We start from the raw sequence: 21,329 nt of genomic DNA on the forward strand, positions 1-21,329 counted from the left end.
ATAAAAGGCTCTTTCGATAATTATCTTCCAAACTCTCAAGATATCGTTTCATTAAAAAGGACTTACTTTCCCAGTGAGTGCGGCACACAAATATAAACACAAAGGTTTGGAACCACTAAAAATATCGAGGACAGGATGCAGATAATTATGATGTCAAGTTATTTATATTGTAGGTAGTCGACTCAGAAACAGACAATAAAACTGCACTAAGAAAGGACAAATATGTGGACTCTGAAAATTATTGTTATTATTTTTAGTCTGATGACACGGAGGACCTGGCTGGGAAACACACTGGTTCTTATAAACCAGCACTTATTTGGGACATGAAACGAACCACGGGGAGAGGAGGCCACTGGGATCAGGCCGTCGCTGTCACAGAACAACCCGCCAGGGCAGAGAATTATTCGCTAATGACAGTTGAACGGCAATGCAAGTCAATATACACAGTTAACCCATTTTGACACATTCATCTTCAGCATTCTTTTTTCAATAAAATTCATTTTTAAATTATACTAAAAGGTAAAACAGAGTTTCCTTCCTTGACACATCCGTTACCCAGATGCTTCCTGAGGTCAGCCAGAGGGAACCAGAGTTGCTGTGTCTCACGACGGCTTCCATCCAAGCCCAAGACGGGCGCCCGCAGGCGGTCCTGTGTACCCAGGGGAAGTGCACCGACTTCACGGTTTGAAAATGGCTGTGTCACCGTGAGATGCAAATGCCACCGCCTCTCCTGCAGAGCCACGGTGAGCCTCCAGCCATCTACCATCTGACGCCTTCGATGTTGAGTGGCTCCCACGTCCTTGGTCCCAGCTGCCTAAGCTCCCGGTCAGAGGCAGGCTGGTACCCGTGGGTGCGGCACCCGCGGGGAGGGCCCAGGTGCAGCCCTTTCAGAAAACCTCTGCAGCTTTCAAGCCCCGAGACAACGAGAGGCTGGTTCTCAAGGGCACAGAGGACACCCAGCTGGTCTGCCATCCTGCCAGGACTATGGAGCAAAGACATCTAAACCCAGCCGGGGCTGCTTACGGACAGAGCGTGGCAACGCTGGGGCAACCTGAACGGCAGACTGTTTGATCCCACCTTGGCAAGCCTGAGATACATTTGATATCGGATGCAAAAAGTGCCACAATCAGTAGGAATCATTTCAAGTTCTAGGTTCATCTATAACCAAAAGAAGTGTGTGGCAAAGAAAGAGAACTTCGTTTCTTCAGTAGTTTCGAGGGCGGATGGATGCGATCGTGGCGGGAGGCCCTCAGGAGGGGAGGAGGCGCCCCCAAGCCTGAGGGTGGTCGCCACTCCTAGTAGGAGCATCTCAGAGTCCTGGGTCCCCCCAGCCACGGAGCACCCCGGAGGTGAGCGACTCCATCTCTCATCCTCACACTTCTCCCAAAGGCTCCACTTCGCGGGTCGAGCAGCCCATGCGGACTTCCCAGAGGAGGTGCCGTCTCGTGGGACCCTCCCCGTGCCAGGGGTCAGAGGCCATTGCTGTTCCTGTGGCAGAGGGGCGGCTTCGAGAGCTCCACGATGGCCAAGCGGGATTGGTTGAGGAACTTGGGGGCTCGACGTACCAGCCGCTGGGCCTCGGTGAACGTCTCCGTCAGCTCTTTCTTCCACTGCAGAAACTCCGGGTCACTCTGAAGGCAAACACAAGAGGCGGAGGAGGTAGGACAGTGTCACTGGCTTCGCCGACACACATGGATGCCTCTGGTCAGTCCTTGGAACCCCCTTTCCCCCAGGGAAAGCACACCCCATGTCCCACCCCGCGGCCGGTGAGTAATGGGGGGGGTCACGCAGGAACTTCCTCCAGGGGCCCCTTGCCCAGAAGAGGGACCAGGCCCTTCAGAAGAGCCTCCTACAACCCCACAGGAGAATTGCTGCCTTGACTTTGTTGAAAGATCACCTTTGATCTCTGATGTCTGAAATAACTCAAGTCTAGAAAATAATGCATGAGGAGTTTTGACAAATTTCAGAAGCACCTTCACATGTGCAATGACGTCATGAAGTAATTAATCATACGTTTTTGCATCAACTACTAGTTTATCTCTCTAAATATGCTCTTTGTAAGCACGTATACACATACACACACACACACACACACACCCAGTAGAAAAGTGTTGAAGTCGTGAAGCAAACACGTCTTTGTATCTACTACTGCTTTATCTCTCTAAATACACTCTTTTCTCACCCCCCCCCCCCAAAACATCCCCCCACACCCCAAGAGCAGTGTTCAGGAATTAAGTTCGGGCTACAATAGAACTTTGGGGAGAGAAAGATGGCATTTCCCCTGTTAAGAGTTACTTGGGGATCTTATGTTTATTTCAACACACAAACCTCAACTTCAAACATGCTGAAAGATCAGATCAGATCTGGAAAACTGTGAACAAATAAAATTCAAGGCTCCTATTAAATACTGGATGGTTTCCAGATAGGGTAATCACTTTATTTCCTGTCCTTCCTCCTGCCATTTTCTAAGAAACACTTCTTTTAAAATAACTGTTAATTTGCTGAGATCCTTGTATCTTCCAACTTTCTTGCTAAGTTCATGAGTGATAAAGCATGGAGTAAGAAAATGTTTGATAACCAGGCAGGCACCTTTGTTGAATGTTTATATAATTGTTCTAACTTTCACCTCTGGAAAAAATACAAACACTCACCTCACACTGCAAGACAAATTGCTTCCCTCCTTTTATCCTCAACAAAATGCACTTTTTGTCTTTAATCTGAGTTTCTTCCACAGACACAACCTGTTCCATTGTCAGTAAATTTTGCTGACCGTAAAAATAAAAGATGATAAGTTACTTCACATTATTGCATGACTTTTTAAATTAAGTTAATAAATAATACTGAAAACTACCAGCTTAGAAAAAGTAAAGAAAAAAAATCAGCATCTTTCTTTCTTTGATGATATTCTAGAAGTGGGGGGAAATGACTACAAAAGAAATGTACGAAAATTCAAAATATAACATCTCAAAGAAAGCTGCAAAGAAAGGAACGTCTCTATAAGGCAGAAAGCAAAGCTGTTCCCTCAGCACAGTACTGATGTGGGGATGAGTGTGAATCACACGTACCTCTCCTGCATCACACACTTGCCTAGACACGATCAATCCTATGAGGGAACAACGATGTCACTACCTACAATCTGCGTGAGCGAGAGGTGTGTCGCTGGCTTTGAACCCAGCAGCCCAGTAGAAGCTCGGTCACGCTAGCCTGTAAGCGACTGATATTTTGATCACGTCGAAATGATGTTATAAACACAGGTGACGTCCTTAAACGACTGTCCCGCTGGGTCTACAGCATCACTGCTCCCGGTGAAGGCTACCTTGTCTCTGAGCACCTTACCATTTTATGTTTTTTGGAATAAATACTCCAGGAATCCTAAATGAAAAACAACACCATCATAAATCCACGTTTTCTTTTTCCCTTACTTAAACTTACGAATCTATCCAGGCACGTTACGTAGCTTCGTGAATCAACGCTAAATGCTGACTCTTTTAAAACCAAGGTAATTTATCATATCCAATGGTAAGCAAAAGAAGATATTTGTTTTAGTTTTCGAATATCCTGAAAAGCGAGACAATTTCCTTTCAAAGTGTACAACAGTGACTGACCAGTAGATAGCACAGTAAGCGCATACTATGCCCAGGGCCACTCATTATCTGCAAATAAACATTATATAATGATATATGTATGAATTATAACTCAGGTGCTAGTAAATATTCTATAATGTAAAAAATACATATGTAATATTATACAAAATATAATTATCTTGTATTTATGTATAATCATATACACATGTTCTATGTAATATGCATATTTTATATTATACAATACTTACCAGTACCTGAGTTATAATTCAGGACCCCCATAGAGTCTTATTAATCATAACTCAGATCCTAGATGTTATGAATTTTTAGAAAATGACTTCTATGGCACTAGTAATAGTGAGAAGATCATGATCATTTATGAAGAATGTGGTCATACACAGTAGCAATCACTTGTAATTAAATGGCATCTTCACCAACAAGGATTTGCAAAACACATTCCAAAGTCAAACACACCAGATTTGGGCTCACCATTTTCCATGCTCTGGCCAGTAGAGAGCCATATTCTGATACAGGGGCCATATTCCAATACACCAACTATGTTTTTCACAGTTGGGAGCACTGTCCTGCTGATGATGACCAACCATTCCCTCCCCCAAGAGCAGAACTCCTTCCACATGGGTTGCCACCTTCCATGGAGACAAGCCCTGGGCGCTTCACACAGCAGACGCTTAATAAATGCTGCCCCACTTGCTACGAGGGATGGTGTAGATGGGAAATTTCTCTTTTCTTGTTCACTAACATTAGCTCTCGAAAGGACCTTACAGGGAGGCTGTATCTTCCCATCTAATGCGATAAAACCCACTTCCGATTTTCCAGCAAGGTGGAGACAACGGGAGTGGGGTCAGGTGCCCTGGTCTCGGTGCCAAGCTTCTCGGCCTGCACTGCAGACATCGTCTTACTCAACCCCTACTCAGGGAGGCCTCGTAACGGAGACACGGGGCACAGGCAGACCCCGGTCGGAATCACTCCTCATCCACACCTGTCACTGGTGCCAGACCTTCCCTCTCTAAGCCCTGGTTCTCTCTTTATAATATAAGGGCTGGACCTCAAAGGTTGCTAAACAAATTAAAAGTGTGTGTGTGTGTGTGTGTGTCTGTGTGTGTGTTTGTGTCTGTGTGTCTACAGCACCAGGCCCAAGATAAATCTGCAACAATTGTAGCAGTCGTTACCATTTCTACTTCTCCCATTTTACAGATGAGGAAACTGAGGCTCAGTCGACATAATGTGCTCCAAGTCCCAGAGACACGGAGCAGTGGATTTAAACACCTCTGACTCCAAACTCCCAGTTTTTTCCCCTTTTTTGATCCACCTAACCACTCTCCAGCCCTCCTCAAACCTGTCTGCTTTGACCTCCCTGGAAGGCACCTTCTATTTTCAGGTAGCACCAAATCCTTCCTTGACTCAGAAGTTTAAAAGTTAATGTCTGAACATGAAAATCTCATGTATACATGTTAAAAGAGATATGGGAGCTAGAGGGAGATCTGAGAAAACATGCCGGCGATGTGAAATCACCACGGAAACGAGTGCTCGGGAAGATGCTACAGACTTACTCGTGACTCGCCCTCTCCTCTCCATTCAAGTCTGTTTGGAAAGAGGTAAAAATATCGCCGCTGCCACTGAGTCAGGAATTGGTTTCCCAGCTTCAGCATGTACCCGTGCATGATGCAGTCTCTTCCCAGAGCGTAATCTGAGGCATGGAACACAACGATGAAATTTAGCAGGGTCTGAAACAGAATGTCTATATGCTTCTCAGAAAAAAAAGAATGACACACTTTTTAGAAAAAGAGCAAGTTTCTATAAAGAGAACACACCATAGAAATCATTATTTCAGTTTTAAACACATTAAAGAACAGGTCTCTTCAGCTCTCTACTAACATATTAAATGGCTGTTTCTCAATATTCTGATAAATTCATGATGCTCCTCTATTGCTCTGAGAGGGTCAGAGTTTGTTTGATAAATATTTTTTCATTATGTAGGGTGATAATTGGGGAATAGAGAGTGATTAAACTCAAGCTATGCCCAAAGTACCTTTGCCTTTATATGGAATTGGGCTTCTCCCTTTAATGTTATTTAAAAAAATAACAGAGAGGGGATTTTCTTGTCTAAAGAAGCCAAAGTAACACAAGGGTCAAAAACTGGTCTTTCCTCCACTTAAGGTTATAATTATCCTTCATATATATGGCTATGTAGGGAGGCCAAGCTAATTCACATGCATGTTGAGTTCTGATTACATTTTTACAGCAAAGTATTGTCTCAAAAAAAAAAAAAGGTCAATTTTAAGTGGCTTACTTTGCCTTCCTTAGAGGCTTTGGTGATTGTGCTAAAATCATTCATTCACTCACTCACTCATTCGTTCAACGATGAAGGGAAGGTGCTGGGCATGTGCTAGGCATTCTGGACGCAGCAGTGGATAAAAGAGACAGAAGTCCTTGCCTTCAGGGAGCTTACATTCTAGTGGGAGATTCAGGTAATAAACAAATAAGCAAAACCCATGTTGTGTCACTTGGACACAAGCAGGAAGGAAAAGAATGAAGGAGGGAGGGGCCTTGGGAGGGTCCGTGGTGATGGGGTGTGGTTCACGGAGTTGCCATTTTAATGGAAAAGGTGTCTGCATTTGTCAAGTACATTTAAAGTATACGTCTTATATTTTTACTTCAGATATCTAATCCTAGACTATATTTTACTTTAAGGGTGACTTCTGAGATCCTCAACCAAGATCTAGTTATTCCTAAATTACTTAATTACATGCGAGAATAATTCATTAATTTGTTAGACGTTCTAATTACAGCTCTAATTAAAAGGCTACACTTCAACAAGGTCATTAACATACATATTTTTTTCTGGGTCCAATTTGTCAAGATTCTAGTGACATCATGGCTCTCCCCTGAGCAAACTACTGAGGCTATAATTTCCTGTGTAAAATCCGTAACAGCAAACGTGGTCCAGAGTGATCTCAGTGGACCCGTTCTCTCAAGAATGGCTTAGAAATAAAGTCCCTTTCCCTGCAGAATGGAGGTGAACACAGTTAAAGGGCTGTCACGTTCCCTTGGTGCACTCAGGCGACTTTTAGGTAAGGAGTCATTCATCCAGGATGGTGGACACTTTTCTAAACAGATGATAAATGCTACTGGGGAATGGTCGACAAGACCTAGGAATCCTGCACCAAGATACCCGCACCAAAGCAAATTGTTCACAGACTGAAATTGTTTCCGGTCATTCTTTTTTTTTTTTTTTAAATAGGGGTTTTTATTTTATTTTATTTTTGGCTGCATTGGTTCTCCGCTGCTGCGTGCGGGCTTTCTCCAATTGTGGTGCCTGGGCTTCCCACCGTGGCGGCCCCTCCCGCTGCAGAGCACGGGCCCTAGGCACACGGGCCCTAGAGCACAGGCTCAGCAGCCGTGGCGCACGGGCCCAGATGATCCGCGGCATGTGGGATCCTCCCAGACCGGGGCCCAAACCCGTGTCCCCTGCACTGGCAGGCGGGCTCCCAACCACTGAGCCACCAGGGAAGTCCCTCCGGTCATTCTTATTATACGTTAACCTCAGAAAGGTCTTTGCTTAGAAGTAAAACAAAAAGCTATCTTCATCACTAACCATAATAAGTTTAAATATCCAAAATCCATAAAGTCTTAGAAAAATCAAGAGTGGCAATATTTGGTGAATCAAAGATGACTGATTTATTTAATACTGGATGTTATGTATTCTCCTTTGGAAATCCTAATAGGGCACTCAAATATGGTAAATAAAAATATGGCTTCGGGCTTCCCTGGTGGCGCAGTGGTTGAGAATCTGCCTGCCAATGCAGGGGACACGGGTTCGAGCCCTGGTCTGGGAAGATCCCACATGCCGCGGAGCAACTAGGCCCGTGAGCCACAACTACTGAACCTGCACGTCTGGAGCCTGTGCTCCGCAACAAGAGAGGCCGCGACAATGCAAGGCCCGTAACCGCGATGAAGAGTGGCCTCTGCTTGCCGCAACTAGAGAAAGCCCTCGCACAGAAACAAAGACCCAACACAGCCAAAAATAAATAAATTAATTAATTAAAAAAATATATATGGCTTGGTGACTCTTTTTTCTTTTTCTTTTTTTTTGGGGAGGGATACTTGCTATATGGTAATGCAGGATTTTACTTATTCTGTCCGTTAGTAACTACTATTTGATAACATTTATATTATTAATAGAACTTAATCTAAGAGAAGTTCAACTTACTTTTTTTTTTTTACATTTCAATACTGGATATTAATCAGAAAGATAGTCAAAATTACTATGGTCAAAATTTTTACATCAAAAATTTGTAATAAGTGTTTGGTATTAGTCTACATACAATTCAGTTTTTGGTGTAAAGTTCTTTGGCTGCAAGAAAGAACATTTGGTTTACTTCACTATTAGGAATATCTCTTAATGCTGGGATGGCTTCTTCTTGGTATTTCTTCTGCTGTTGGTTTTTGGCATAGTCATCTGTGATTGTATGAATGGAGTTGAGTCTCCGGAGAGGTACTCGTCATGTTTATTCCAAATAAGAGCACGTAACCAATCACTACAGTAATGAGGAGGTACACAGGCAGTGCAACTAACTGCCCAGTATTTTTGAGGCCAATAGGTCAAGCCTAAGGAGTTTAGCCAAGATTCAGGAATAAAAGCCCACACAAGATATAGTATGAAGCCAAATTGGGAGCTTAAGAAAAGAATAAAGCCATAAGTTGCTCTTTCTGGCAACGGCAACGGTGAATTTTCCACCATTTTCCCCGTGGCTTTAGATAATCTCGGGTCCTCCATGCGCCCACTCCGGCCCCTCCCCACAGTTCGGCCCTGGTGACTCTTTCATGCTGTTTATAATATAAATGTATGTATATACACTTATGTCTCTTGACAAGTAAACATGTAATACTAAGTTCTTCACCATACTTTGCAGGGCCCTGTGGAAAATGAAAATGCAGGTCGCTTGTTAAAAAATTATTAAGAATGTTAAGATGGTGCCAGCGCAGCATTAACCTGGGTCGGTGGCCTGATGAGACCACACAGGCCAGACACCCAGGAAGCCGGCCCTGTTGCTGACACCGTGATACTTAATCTTTAAGGAAGAAAACTTCCAAATTGGCCCCAAAACTCCAAGATAAGAAGGTGCATTGACAAAATACTGCTGACGACCTCCACACATATTATTTATATGTGGACTAAAGACTTTGAAATATCAAGTATATATTTATATATATATGTATAACTGAATCACTTTGCTGTACACTTGAAACTAACACAACATTGTAAATCAACTATATTTCAATAAAAACTTTTAAAAAATTAAAGACTTTGAAATATCATTTCACACTGATCTTTTCCAAGCCAGGTAAAACGAAAACAATTTATGGCATTTCTCCCACTCTATTGGAAAGTATTTTATGACCCAGATACTATTTTCAGCTTTACAAGAGATCTTGAAAATTCATTGCTTTAGAAATATCTTCAGACACACCAGCTATTTTACCTTCTTCGTGGCCAAGCTGCTTATTTTTAGCTCTCTTCCTGGCCTCGATTTTATCCGTGTCTGCATTTACTGCTTCATAAACAGTTTCCACCACTTCCTGCTGCCAGCGCTCAGAGATCACCAATGGGAAGTTCTTGTAGAGTTCTTGGTCGCAATCAAGAAGCTTATTATTTTAAGAAATCAAGATATGTATGATTTAACATGCTTACAAAGGCAACAGATTCAAAAGTAACATAACTGCGTGTAGGAAGATAACTAGACAACAGCCTATAACCATTAAGAGACAATTTATTACTTGTCATAAACCTCTGCCAATGACAATCGAGCGACCAAGGAATATACTGTACAACACGGGGAATATAGCCAGTATTTTATAATGACTGTAAATGGAGTATAACCTTTAAAAGTTGTTAATCACTATACTGTACACCTGTAAGTTATATAATATTGTACATCAACTATACTTCAATAAAATCTTTTAAAAAGAAAAAAAAAGAAAGACAATCCAACAACCGGGATCCACACAGGGTGATATATTATGGGCACTTCACTTCCATCCCTGGGTCAGTCAGATGCAGCCCAATCTTCTACAGCATCTTCATAGCATTTTTGCCATTGAAAACTAACATGTATAGGGTTTTCTTTAAAGGATGACAAGAATCTGGCAACAAAATAATATCGATTATAGTGAGGATATTTTATTTCCGAAAACAGATCCCTATGGTTTTAGATACAGTTACAAGGGAGAAGCCAGGAGGGCTTTCTAACCACCCTCCCATTATTCTGTAAAGTGAGAAATACTAAAAGGTCCACTAGGCCAAATTTACCATTTAGCCCATGAGCCTTCCAATGAATCCAAGTTGAACAGTATGATCATAAGTCTCGAGATACGTGGAGACTTTAGGCAATGTGGCCTTTCAGAGGTGCTATAAGAAAAATTACACTTAATGATAGCGTTTCTCTTCCAAACTATTACTCAAAATTCTTCATTCTTCTCCAAGTGAGCCTGTACTCTGAAAGCAAGCTAAGAAAATGGTTTTACAGATTTGAGTTACAGTTTTGTGGCAGAAAGACAAGCGATCCTACTGAAAGGAAAAAAAGCCCTGTCTTTCAAAAGCAGGGATCTCCCTAGAAGCTTGACTTGTTCACTCCCTTGCCTGAGAGATAAGTACGGGAGAGAGGCAAGTTATTAAGAAGGAAAAGGGAGAAAGACCAAGGGTGAGGCTCTTGCCCACAGGCCTTTAGCGAATCACTGAACCACTGGAGGAACCTGCATCCTGGTCCCAATCAGGATGCTCTCCACCCACCCTTACTGACTTGTCATCCTAACGTGCTGATTCTGAGATCAAAATGTGTACAGTTTTTCCCCTTTCAGTTTTCTTCAGACGCCCAAACCAAGCCTGGCGCTGAAACCTTTGTGTGTCCTGAGTGTGAACACGCTCATGCGTGTGTGTGTATGTGTGTGTGCGGTGCAGTGTTAGAGCATCAAGGCCAGGAGAGCACCCTGTGATGAGGGACACTGGGGCAGATTCTGCAGAGTTTGGCAAAAGTGAAAACACCCTCCTTTCCAAAGTAGTTGCTCTGAAATGGACAACTCTGCTTTATATACAAACGGTTCCATCTCCTGTAAGGTCAGAGAGCCTTGGTCTTTATGACTCGGCCTATGTGAAAAATGAATAAAACAAAGCTCTACATGAAGTGAGCTTTATTTTTTCTCCTTAAAGAACAATGTATTATTTTGGCTGCATTTGAAGAGACACAGCCTTCTCAGCTCTGGTTTCGGAAGAAGCAAAACCACCACAACAGAAACTCCTAGTGTACATGCCAGGAGGCTAACACAGGTGACCCACCCACAGAGAAGGCCTGGCAATGAAACCACTCACTTCACAGGCAAGAAAACCAGTGCTCCCGAGGTTCCCTAAAGGGCCCTGATTCCCTTAGGTAGTAAGTGCAGATCTGAGGCCAGTGCGTATGACTCCAAAGCCCAGAGTACAGTTGACAAAATTGAAAGCATGAGACTCTCTTTTGAACAAAATTTTCACAGCCTCCCACGTGATATTCGTTTTCCTTTTAGTGCCCTTTGCTGGAGAGAAGTATGTCTGATGACAAAATTCTACTGTGACAGCAGTGATCCTTTTAGATAACTCTGTAAAGGGACTGTTCCCGAAGCTATAGGGTGGTCCTGTCTGTCCAGGCCACAGAAGATGCCGAGCATCGGCACAGTGGTCACGCTGCTGTCCCCAGGGGAGCCACGGCTCAGACCAGGCCCTCTCCGCTGTGTTTCACCTGACCTTCCCCGCCACCCCCCATCCTGCCATCCTGGGAAACTGGCCACGTGAGCACCCCAGTCACCTGTACAGCTGCCTGGCAGGAAAGCCCAGGGGGGCTGACACAAGGCCATAAATGCAGGCAGCTGAGAAGACACGGGCAGGGGGGCCTCTCGGAGGGAGAGGGGAGACGCTGGGAGAAGCTGAGAAAGTGGGGGCAGTGAGAACTTGACGTGTAGTGACACGCTCTGACTCGGCATCCAAAAGAGGGTGACTTTCTCCCATGACTCACCACCTCTAATTATGCCCTGTCTACTTGGAAAATAATGATAGGAACCAAAGTTTGAAAAATGCGGAAGATGCTATACATATTAAAAAGAACAAAACCGTGATTATTTCACTTTTGATTGACAAATGCAAAATGATTCATGCTGTTTGCTCTTTTCATCCTGACACAGAGAAACCGGGATATTTGGGAGAACTAAGATGACTGGCTGCCTGGCATGAGGCCAAGTACGTTTGCCATCACCCGGCTGTTTTTCCCTGCTTCATAACACATATGAGTTTTCTATCAACCACCAATCTATCCAAATCAGTAAGAATGTGACCACTTTGCAGTTTATCAAATGTAAAATAGGTAGTCCAAAGAAAGCTGTCGTAGTCTCTAATTCAGGTCTTGACCTCTTCTACATTCGCCAAATATATGGATGTTCATCTGTAAGTTACAGCCCATAAACAGGCCAGTACTAAGTCAATCATGAAGCCTGATTTCCAATTAAAAAATCCCCCACCCTCCAAAAAAAAAAAAAAAAAACTCTGAAAGCAAGCATTGCCAGTGTACCTTGATGCCTTTGGTATCCTCTTCATCAAATGAGCCGATGTCAAAGGCGTCGGCTGCATTGACTTCCCCCAGGGGAGGGATCAAGGGTGGAGGGTACTGGAAGAGCCAGAGAAGAAAGGTTCAGTTACTAGGTGACTCAGGGCCCGGTCCCAACCTGCTATTCTGTAAAGAGATCTCAGTGCAACACATCAAGGTGTCACAGTCCGTGCAGGGCTCATTCAAGCTCACACAAATCACAGTGCACAGTTCACAATGCCCCCAAAGGAGATGCAGCCCCACAACCCAGTTTGCTAGAAGCTTAACGCCTGCAAATGGGGCAGGGTGGGTGCCCCACACCCACAAACGTCCCGAGGCCAATGCTGGCTGAACCAGAACCCAACTCTACTCCTAATTAGGCAGGACTAACAGAGCATCATTCCTCAACGGTCTGAGTTCACGCAAAGATGAGTCCAAAGATGATCATCAACAATGAGAAAAAAACAACAACAACTTTAATTTGGGGTGTTTTCCTGAATCAATGAGAATATTAAAAAGTAGCTTAAAATAAGCCAAGGGGATTATGCCACTATACAATCACGCTAATTCTTAAATTATGGGGTGCTAGGCTCAAAAGTATCTAAGTGTATGACAAACGTTTCTCGTACATTTTTACATATAAACAAAGAGGGAGAAGTTCTTCCAAAGGGAATGAGCCATACGGCAGCACGTGGATAGGAGAACAAGAAGCAGGGCTGTGGATGGAGAGCTGGGGTGGACCCTGGAGACAGAGCCAGGACGTAGAGATGCATACAGAGATGCAGATGGAGAGCACAGTGGGGGTGGTACCCAGGGTGGGGTCCCAGCAGGAGTACCTTCTGCAGGTAGTCTTGCTGCCAGTCGATGCCTCTGAAGAAGTCGTGCGTTTTTAGCTCCTGTGCACTGCGGGAGAGAGGGAGTCACAGCAGTGGTAAGTAAATATGCATTCGGAAATCTAAGAAACGGTTTGCAAAAATTATCTCCTATTACAGAACACACAGGGACAACTATTTCCAGCTCTTTAAGACAGCAAGTAAAATATGCTTCTTTCGAAGCAATCCAAGAAACACTGTGATGTTTAGAAATACTGCACGCTGAGCCTAGGAATATAATCCCATGTGCTACTTTACTGGGGATGCTTATCCCAGCCTGAGATAACCTAGGGGTGTTCACAGATTATATCTATATCTGATTCTGTAATCATGAGACCAAATTTAACTAAGAATTAAGTTAGAGATCTACACATTAAAGAGATTTACAGCAAATGTCTACAAGTCCTCATAGATCAGATGGCAGGGATATGAAGCACCAAATATTAATTTCGAAGCAAACTAGAAATCTAGTAGAATAGTGCATGCCAAACCCCTTCATAAACTGAAGAAACAGTTTTTCCCAAAGATGGTCGCTGCAGTTCAGTTCACATGGAACAGAAGAAGTTGCAGACTCTGAGGAAAACACGTGGGCCAATATACAGAGTTCCCATGTGATTCCCTCCGACCCCCTCTAATTGAAATGGGAGATTCTCAATGTATTGAAAGGAACTGTTCTGCTTTCCAGGTGAAGACGCTGAAAGGCAGAAGCAACGGCCTACCCGTGTCCGTGGCAGCCGAGTCGCTTACTAACATCTCGCTGGAGCAAGCCTTCCAGAAGGGACTGCAGCTCAGGGGAGAAGATGTCTGGAAGTTCCACATTCTGGGGGTGGGGGACGGGGGGAGAATACGATCTCAAAAATGCATCCAGGGAAACAGTGCCCTCACCCCTGACCAGATTTAAAGGCCATTTCTTGCATAAGGATAGTGTTAAAAAAAAATTGCAGATTCACTGCCAATTAACATTGACTCTAAGAAACAGAGAACGGTTACTCATTTTCAGAGTCAATCGACAGGCTGGAGCCAGAAGAATCAGGTCTGCTCGCTCTTCTGCATCCCTGTCATTTTTCCTTTTATTTGACTTCTTTAGTTTTGTTCTTGATTTTCTACATCTTTCTCTTACTGATTCTTAGCAAACCCTGATATTTGCCTTGGCATCTATTTCCAGTGTTTTAAGAAAGCTTTTTTTTTTTTTATACTGGTTGTGATGGAATGAAACATGAAAATTATAATACAAAAAAAAAAGTTTTTGATCTCCTTACCATGGTGAGTGTCATTCGGTCTATCTCATGCTTATCTTTGGTTTTATGTTGTCTGAAAGGGCTGTGACTGTAGAAATAAAGAAAATTCCATCACTAGATGGTTTCAGGTAACAGCAAACATTGTTGACTAATATTTGGGCAAGGTATTACGTTCTGTCACTGCTCATTTGAAACTGCAGAAATACAAAAGCCATAAACATATAAGCATTTCCAGAGAAAAACTGATGATCAGATTGACGATCAGATATATTAGGTCCTGAAGGAGCAAGGCTTATGTTTACTTGAACTCCTGATCTTCATGTCAATGAAGTCATGGTATCAAAATATACTTTAGCAAATATATTCCAAGTGATAATTTAAACCATCACTTGGAAAAAAAATTAGCAAACACGTATTTATGAAAATGAAAGTCATACACATGGCATTTGTCACATTAGTGTTTGAGATAATGGTAACTGTCAATTTTTTTTTTTTTTTAGAAAAATGGGTATTAGTTCCTCGAACAATACAAAGAACTGCAGTCAAATCAAAACACGTCCAAGATGAACACACTTCCCCCCCTAGAATCCAGTAATTTTAAGCACTACATTCCTTTGAGGATAAGAGATATAAACTAATCCTGTGCTCCCAGACCCTCCAGAGTTCTGAGAACTGCTCCCTCAAGTCCTACTTACAAACAGCCCCAGACTTAAGAGTCAGAAACCCTGGGTTCACGCTGTGACTTGGCTGTTTGCCGGCTGTGAGCCAGTCATGGAAACCTCCAGTCTCAGTCTCTTCATCTGTAAACGGCATAATGCAATATCCGTCACCAAAACGGTGACGGGAACGAATAAAATAACGTACATGCTAGTAGCCGAGACAATGGCAGTATACAGTGGGTATCTGATACACATTTGTGAAATTAATAAGGATGAGTCTAACTTTACAAAATGAATGTCTGCTTGATCAACTGTGTAAAGAAATTATTCTCACTCTTGATTACATTTTTAAAATGCTGAATAAGCTGGCTTTTAAAGTTAACCTTAGATATCACTTATATATGGAATCTAAAATATGACACAAATGAACTTATCTACGAAACAAAAACAGACTTACAGACATAGAGAACAGATTAGTGGTTGTCAATGGCGGGGGCGGCGGGCCGGGGGGAGGAATGGATTGGGAGTTTGGGATTCGCAGATGCAAACTATTATATACAGGATGGATAAACAACAAGTTCCTAGTGTACAGCACAGGGAACTATAGTCAATATCCTATGATAAACCATAATGGAATAGAATGTGAAGGAGAATGTGTATATATATATATACACATATATATATATATATATATATTTATATAACTGAATCACTTGGCTGTACACTAAAAACTAACACTACATTGTAAATCAACTATATTTCAATAAAATAAATTTAAAAAACCAAAGATACTCTTAGCATTAAAAGAGACTAGTAAACATGCAAACTAGAAAACCCTGGCCTTATTTATTCACTTGAAAATTAAAGAAGGGATATGATTGAGATTTCTGATGGTAAGACATGCCTGTAAAATGATCAACCCTGTAGATTTATAAGGCATATATAACATAATCTGAGGCAAGATATTATATAAAATAGTTAACTCTATAAAATGGATACGGATGTTGAGCACATAAATCAATGTGATTTAGAAAAAAGAACTAAAACATCCACCCATTCTTGCTACTGAATAAGTTAAACTATGATGATGATTCCACTTCAGAGTATTTATTATTTAAATATTTCAATTTTCACTTTGTACAAGAGAGGGCACTCTAACGCTTGCTTTCTTTCGTATGCAGTGAAAAACACAGTAATTTCTATCTCTTGAAAGCATTAATTTGGAAAAAAAAAATCTAAACAAGGTAAATCAGTACCAAGCAAACATACGCCAATCTTTAAAACAGATTTTGATTGGAAATATTCTTTGCATCCTAATTGTTTCCAAGGAGAAAAATGTAAAATTACTGCATTTAAAAAGCAAATGGGATAGAATAACAAACGATACCTGTTGTTTATGATACTATAATTTTTAAAAACTTGACTTGTTTCATTTTTGTATGCAAAATACACAGAGATATTAACATGTTCATGGTTCAAGAGAAAAGGAATATAGGTTTATTAAATCTTACTACAACTTCAGTCTCTCTTCATGACACAACTGCTCCTACCCCCCAGAGTTCCTTAACGTATAAAAGGGGATTGTGTGAAGGTCTCCTGTGTTTTGGCAAATCCATCTGCTTTGGCTCCTGTGTGCAAAGCCGGAGGACCCCTTCCTGCTCTCGACCCTCATGTGCCTGCCTGCATCTGACGCTGGAAGCAGAGGGCTGTGCCCGGACACTTGGAGAGAAGGACGACTGTGTTCTGGCAGAGATGCTCCGTGCTAAATTTAAAAACTCTTTCGTGTGACCAGAGGGAGGGCTTTGCGAGGGGACGGGAGTTAAAGTTCAACATTAAAACATTCCCGGCACACAGGCCCGATCGCTACAAATCCCATTTGATAAACATAGCTCTGCCACATCTGACTCAATAAGAAACAATCGGAAATGCTTTTCGGTTCTTCGGTTCTGGGCTGTTGTGCTGAGAAAGTCTGGTCTTTCAAGTTCAAGTCCTGAGGCGCATCTGTTTCCAATGTCTTCCTGATTATTCTTTGTGAACAAAACCCAAGATTCTGTTTCTATTTTGGAAAATGTTAAAGAAAACCTCCTATAGTAATGATCTCCATTCTGAGGGAGGCACATGGTGCTTGCAGATCCTGTGTGATCACAGCTGCTCCCCGACGCAGCTGCTTTAAATAGGAGACAGTAACGGGCCTGTCAACAGCTTATGACGTGGGCCAAGCTCTTCCAACAGCACATGCAACACTCCGGCTGCGTCAGGGGACATTATGGGAATAGAATTCACATGTACAGTGGTCAGATGTGGCTTTTGAATAACAGAGAGAGTGGGAGAGCCGCAAATTTCCCCCAAACGAGTTGGAAAAACGTTCAAGGCATGCCAAATGATGGGGAAACACACACACACACACACGCACGATACATCATTCACAGTGAAAAGATGAGCTCAAAAACAGTCCATTTATAAATACAAGTGACTACAAATCCTTAGGTCAAAAATTAATTTTAGAATACCAAAAAGATTGCATGTTACATCGAATGTGAGTTTTGAACCTAAGCCAATAGCTACCAAAGTACTTATAAACATTCCTTTTTTTCCCTATGGGAACCAACTCGGCAAACTCAGGCAGAGCTCAGTTCTCCCCAGACCACCACCTGGGCTCTCTCCTCGTGTCTGACAATCAATGGTGACAAGTTTAAGATCAAGGCTACTGTCACGTCAATTTTTTCCCTTCACAGAGAGCTGAACTCTAGACTGAGGATCATGACGGCGATTCCGCACATTTGCAACGTGGACACCTCTTTATACACAGGCGCTCTTCAGTGTCTGACAGTCAGCTGAAGTGGAAGCAGTGACCCCCACCCAACATACGGCCCTGAGCGGACGGGTCCATCACTGAGCCCAGGGATGCAAACACGTTCTCTGGCCTCGACAGCTTCCTTACATCCAGGTTCCTGTCCCTTGCACCCTGTGGGATCCTTCTAGGGTGTCACAACAGAACTAGGGGTTCAGACAAGTGTTTCAGCAGAAGCAATGGGGCACACTGGTCAGTGCGAGAAGTATCTGATCAGAGAAAACAGAAGCGAGAAAAAGACCCTTGGTGACCACTGGTCACCCTCACTGCGCAGATGTGGGGAGGAGGGGAAGAGACTTGCTCTGGAGCAGAGTTTCTCATCCTCAGCTGTGCAATCCTTTGTTGGAGCAGCGGGGGCCGCCCTGTGCACTGTACGATGCTTAGCAGCAACCCTGGCCTCGACCTGCTAGATGCCAAGTTGTGACAACCAAAAATGTCCCCGGGCGTTGCCAAGCACGCCTGGGGTTGAGGACGAGCGCTGGGGAGTGGCTGGCATGGAGTCTGGTTCATCCCATGAGGACTGATGCCGCGGCCGCCCCGTAAGAGCACCAGGATACCGGGGGACAGACGGCCTGTGAAGCCCGCGCCCGGGAGGCCACGTTGGCCGCGCTCTCCTCCCACCCCCTCCTGAGTTACTGTTTCAGTTCCTTAGGCCCCTTGTGTCTGAGAAAAGACAGCTACTCGGGCTCCCTCTGTACAGTGTGTAAGAACTGAATAGGATGCTTCTGTACGCCTGGATGGAACCTTCTTACCCCTTGTTTAAGCTGAGGGGACGAAGGCTCCATCGCCTCCAGATCTCACCGTGATGCTTTGCTCCTGAAGGGCCCTCAATAAACATCAGCTTAATATGAACCACTGATACTTTATACCCACTGACATTGGTAGTGATACGACCATCCTCTCAATCACCTTGAATCTAAACTCCTATCTGTCCATAGCCAAGCATCCACTGAAAAAACAAAAACTGCTATGGACTGTAAGAACGATACTGTTAAGTCATTTGTGGCCTTTCTGATCCCAGTACCACAGCGCTACTCAAGCCTTTGCCTGGGTTCTTAGACATGCCTCCCACCAGCATCCTCTTACTGAAGAGCAACCCAACCTTTGCTTAAAAGATGCTTCCTTTCTCTGTCCCTCCTTTGCTTAAAAGCCCTCAGTCTCTGGGGCCTTAAGAACAAAGCCCCACCTGCACAGCATGGAATTCTAGGTGGCCCCCGGCCCTGCCCCAATTTTCTCCATCTTCTCTCTCAGCACACCTTCCCCGCGATCAACAGCTGACCCCCCCGACTCACAGGTCGTTGATGGGGAAAGACCACCTGCACCTGCTCTGTATTGTGCCCTCCCCGTCATCTACTTCCGCTCCAGGTCTTCATCCTGCCATCTTGTCTGTGAGAGAACACTTCCCATACCAACTCCTACGTGAAGTTGTCAAGTCAGCCCTATGCTTCCAGGTTAGACCTGGTGATCCCATTTCTGCTCTCCCAGCACAGCCCATCCAGCTCACAATTTCGTATGTGTGTGTACCTATCTACTCTCCTCCGAGTTCCTCCAGGACTGTGTGTAGCTCCCTCCCTCCCTCCTTCCCTCCCCCACAGCATCAAGCACAGGCTGTTGCATACTGCAGGTACTCAATAAATGCTCACCAAATTGTATTTAAATCACTTAAGTCAAAAAATGTTTCCCTGCTCTTTGGTTTTAGTGCTCTCTCCATTCCTGGGATTGCCTTTTGAACAAGTATTAGAAAGAATGGCAGACGATCATACATCTTTGTAGGGAAGATTCGTCTATTCTCTTTGTTAGGCATTGGAAGGATTCTTGCCATTTCAGGCTCAGTGGATGGTCACCAGGCAGTGACGGGGAGCTGGCTATCTGTGAGGCAGGACATGCCTTTACAGGGCAGCTCAAATGCTGAATGGACATTCTTGTGTCAAATTGAAGTCTTTTCTCTCCTGAAAATGCTCACTGTCTAGAGCTGTACAGATGAGTATGCCTCCTTCAATGAGGTGGGCCTTCCGACAGCTGGAGCCAACAGGATGGCTGCCTGAAGCACTGTACCCAGCTCTCTGAACCTGTCCATAGGAGCCACGACTTCTAGCTGTCACCATTCTCATCTCTTCTTATCCATCCACCCCATCCCATCCTCATGACCATCCTCTGGATGTCTTCCTGTTGGCCAAGATTCCTCTCAATAGGGGTCACATCAAACATAATGCTTCAATCAAGCCTGATCAAGGATGTCATAAAGGAATTACCACCTTCCAATGCAATCCTCCAAACCTGAACCATGACCAAGTAAGACGGAACTGGCTTTATCAGCTACAAATCACACTGCTGGCATAGAGATAACGATCAAACCAATTTTCAGATCTTTTAAGAATAGTGGTATATGCCAGATCATCCCTAGACTACACAGATGGACATTATTATAAACAGACAGAATAACAATATTAAACAAAAATCAATAAACAAACAAAGCCCTAAATGCAAGACTTTGCAAGTTTCCCTGCCACATTTTACAACTGACTTTTGAATCTTGAGTTAATGCATTCAGCTTTTGCTGTTGTGCAGAGTTTTTCTTAAATCATCTCGTGACTCTGTAAGTGTGGATTCTAATCTCCAACCCCTTCTCCAGCGGAGACCTCAGTGAAGATGGTGTGTCTGGATGCACTTACCATGCATGCAGGGACTCCCGCCGGCTGGAGAAGCATCTCGGGTGGGAAGTGGTTTTCTCTGGTTTGCTTTGCAGAAACTCTAATTAGGTCAGCTGGTCTGATGACATGAATTAAGGCCATCCAGGCTCCACAAACATGATAATTCAATTAAGGACCAACAGGACCTGACTCTCTGAGCAATAATACAATTTTAGTTCCCAAGTGAATGCGGTGAGCAGAGAACAACTAGATTATCCAGGTCCTGGGGAAGCAGCCGGGGTGCTTGGAACCTAGTTTGGGGGGAAGACAGGGAATCCAGCCTCTTTTCAGATTGTGCTAAATGTAATAAGAGGATGCAGCGATGCTCAATAAGGCTTTCCGAGGGAAACATGGAAAGTTTAGCAAACTACCAGTCCTGTGTGTTCATAGAAGCAACGTTACAGGGAGAATCCTGACTAGGAAATTTTAATGTAAACTGCTTTTTGTATCTCTGTGAATGGAGAATAATCAAAAACATATCTTAAACAATTCAGCTCTCTGTTAAAATTGGCTAAAGACTCTTAAAATTAATGGAAATATTAACATAATTTGTAAACGTTCAATATGAGAACATATTTGGAGAGCGCTTTCATTCCATCCTCTGTCCGCTTGTATTTCATCATCTCTGGTAGATTAGAACTAAGGGTCAAGTATAACAAATGAAAAACACCAAATTACACAATTTCATTTTTGTGTTTTTAAAACCTACAAATTTCAGCATGTTCACAAACAGATGCACACTTTTAAAACAGATTCTCTTTGGGTGTTCATCCTTTTGTGTAAAAAATGCTTTAACCTCACAAGACAATCA

At 43.3% G+C, this 21,329-nt stretch overlaps 1 protein-coding gene and 1 pseudogene across 1 annotated transcript in view; both read right to left on the reverse strand.

The window, feature by feature from the left end:
* Nucleotides 1-980: 980 nt before the first annotated feature.
* The window catches only part of LOC137776181 (G protein-coupled receptor kinase 3-like), a 47,499-nt gene continuing 27,150 nt past the window's right edge, over nt 981-21,329 (reverse strand). Inside the window, 8 exon segments of the mRNA XM_068562429.1 lie at nt 981-1,631; nt 2,652-2,765; nt 5,153-5,289; nt 9,086-9,248; nt 12,194-12,289; nt 13,045-13,111; nt 13,800-13,900; nt 14,340-14,406. Coding sequence (XP_068418530.1) covers nt 1,470-1,631; nt 2,652-2,765; nt 5,153-5,289; nt 9,086-9,248; nt 12,194-12,289; nt 13,045-13,111; nt 13,800-13,900; nt 14,340-14,406 — 907 coding nt within the window. The 3' untranslated portion in view covers nt 981-1,469.
* LOC137776766 (phosphatidylinositol N-acetylglucosaminyltransferase subunit P pseudogene) lies at nt 7,931-8,343 on the reverse strand (annotated as a pseudogene).

Source organism: Eschrichtius robustus, chromosome 14 (assembly GCF_028021215.1).
Source record: "Eschrichtius robustus isolate mEscRob2 chromosome 14, mEscRob2.pri, whole genome shotgun sequence".
Lineage (NCBI taxonomy): Eukaryota > Metazoa > Chordata > Mammalia > Artiodactyla > Eschrichtiidae > Eschrichtius > Eschrichtius robustus.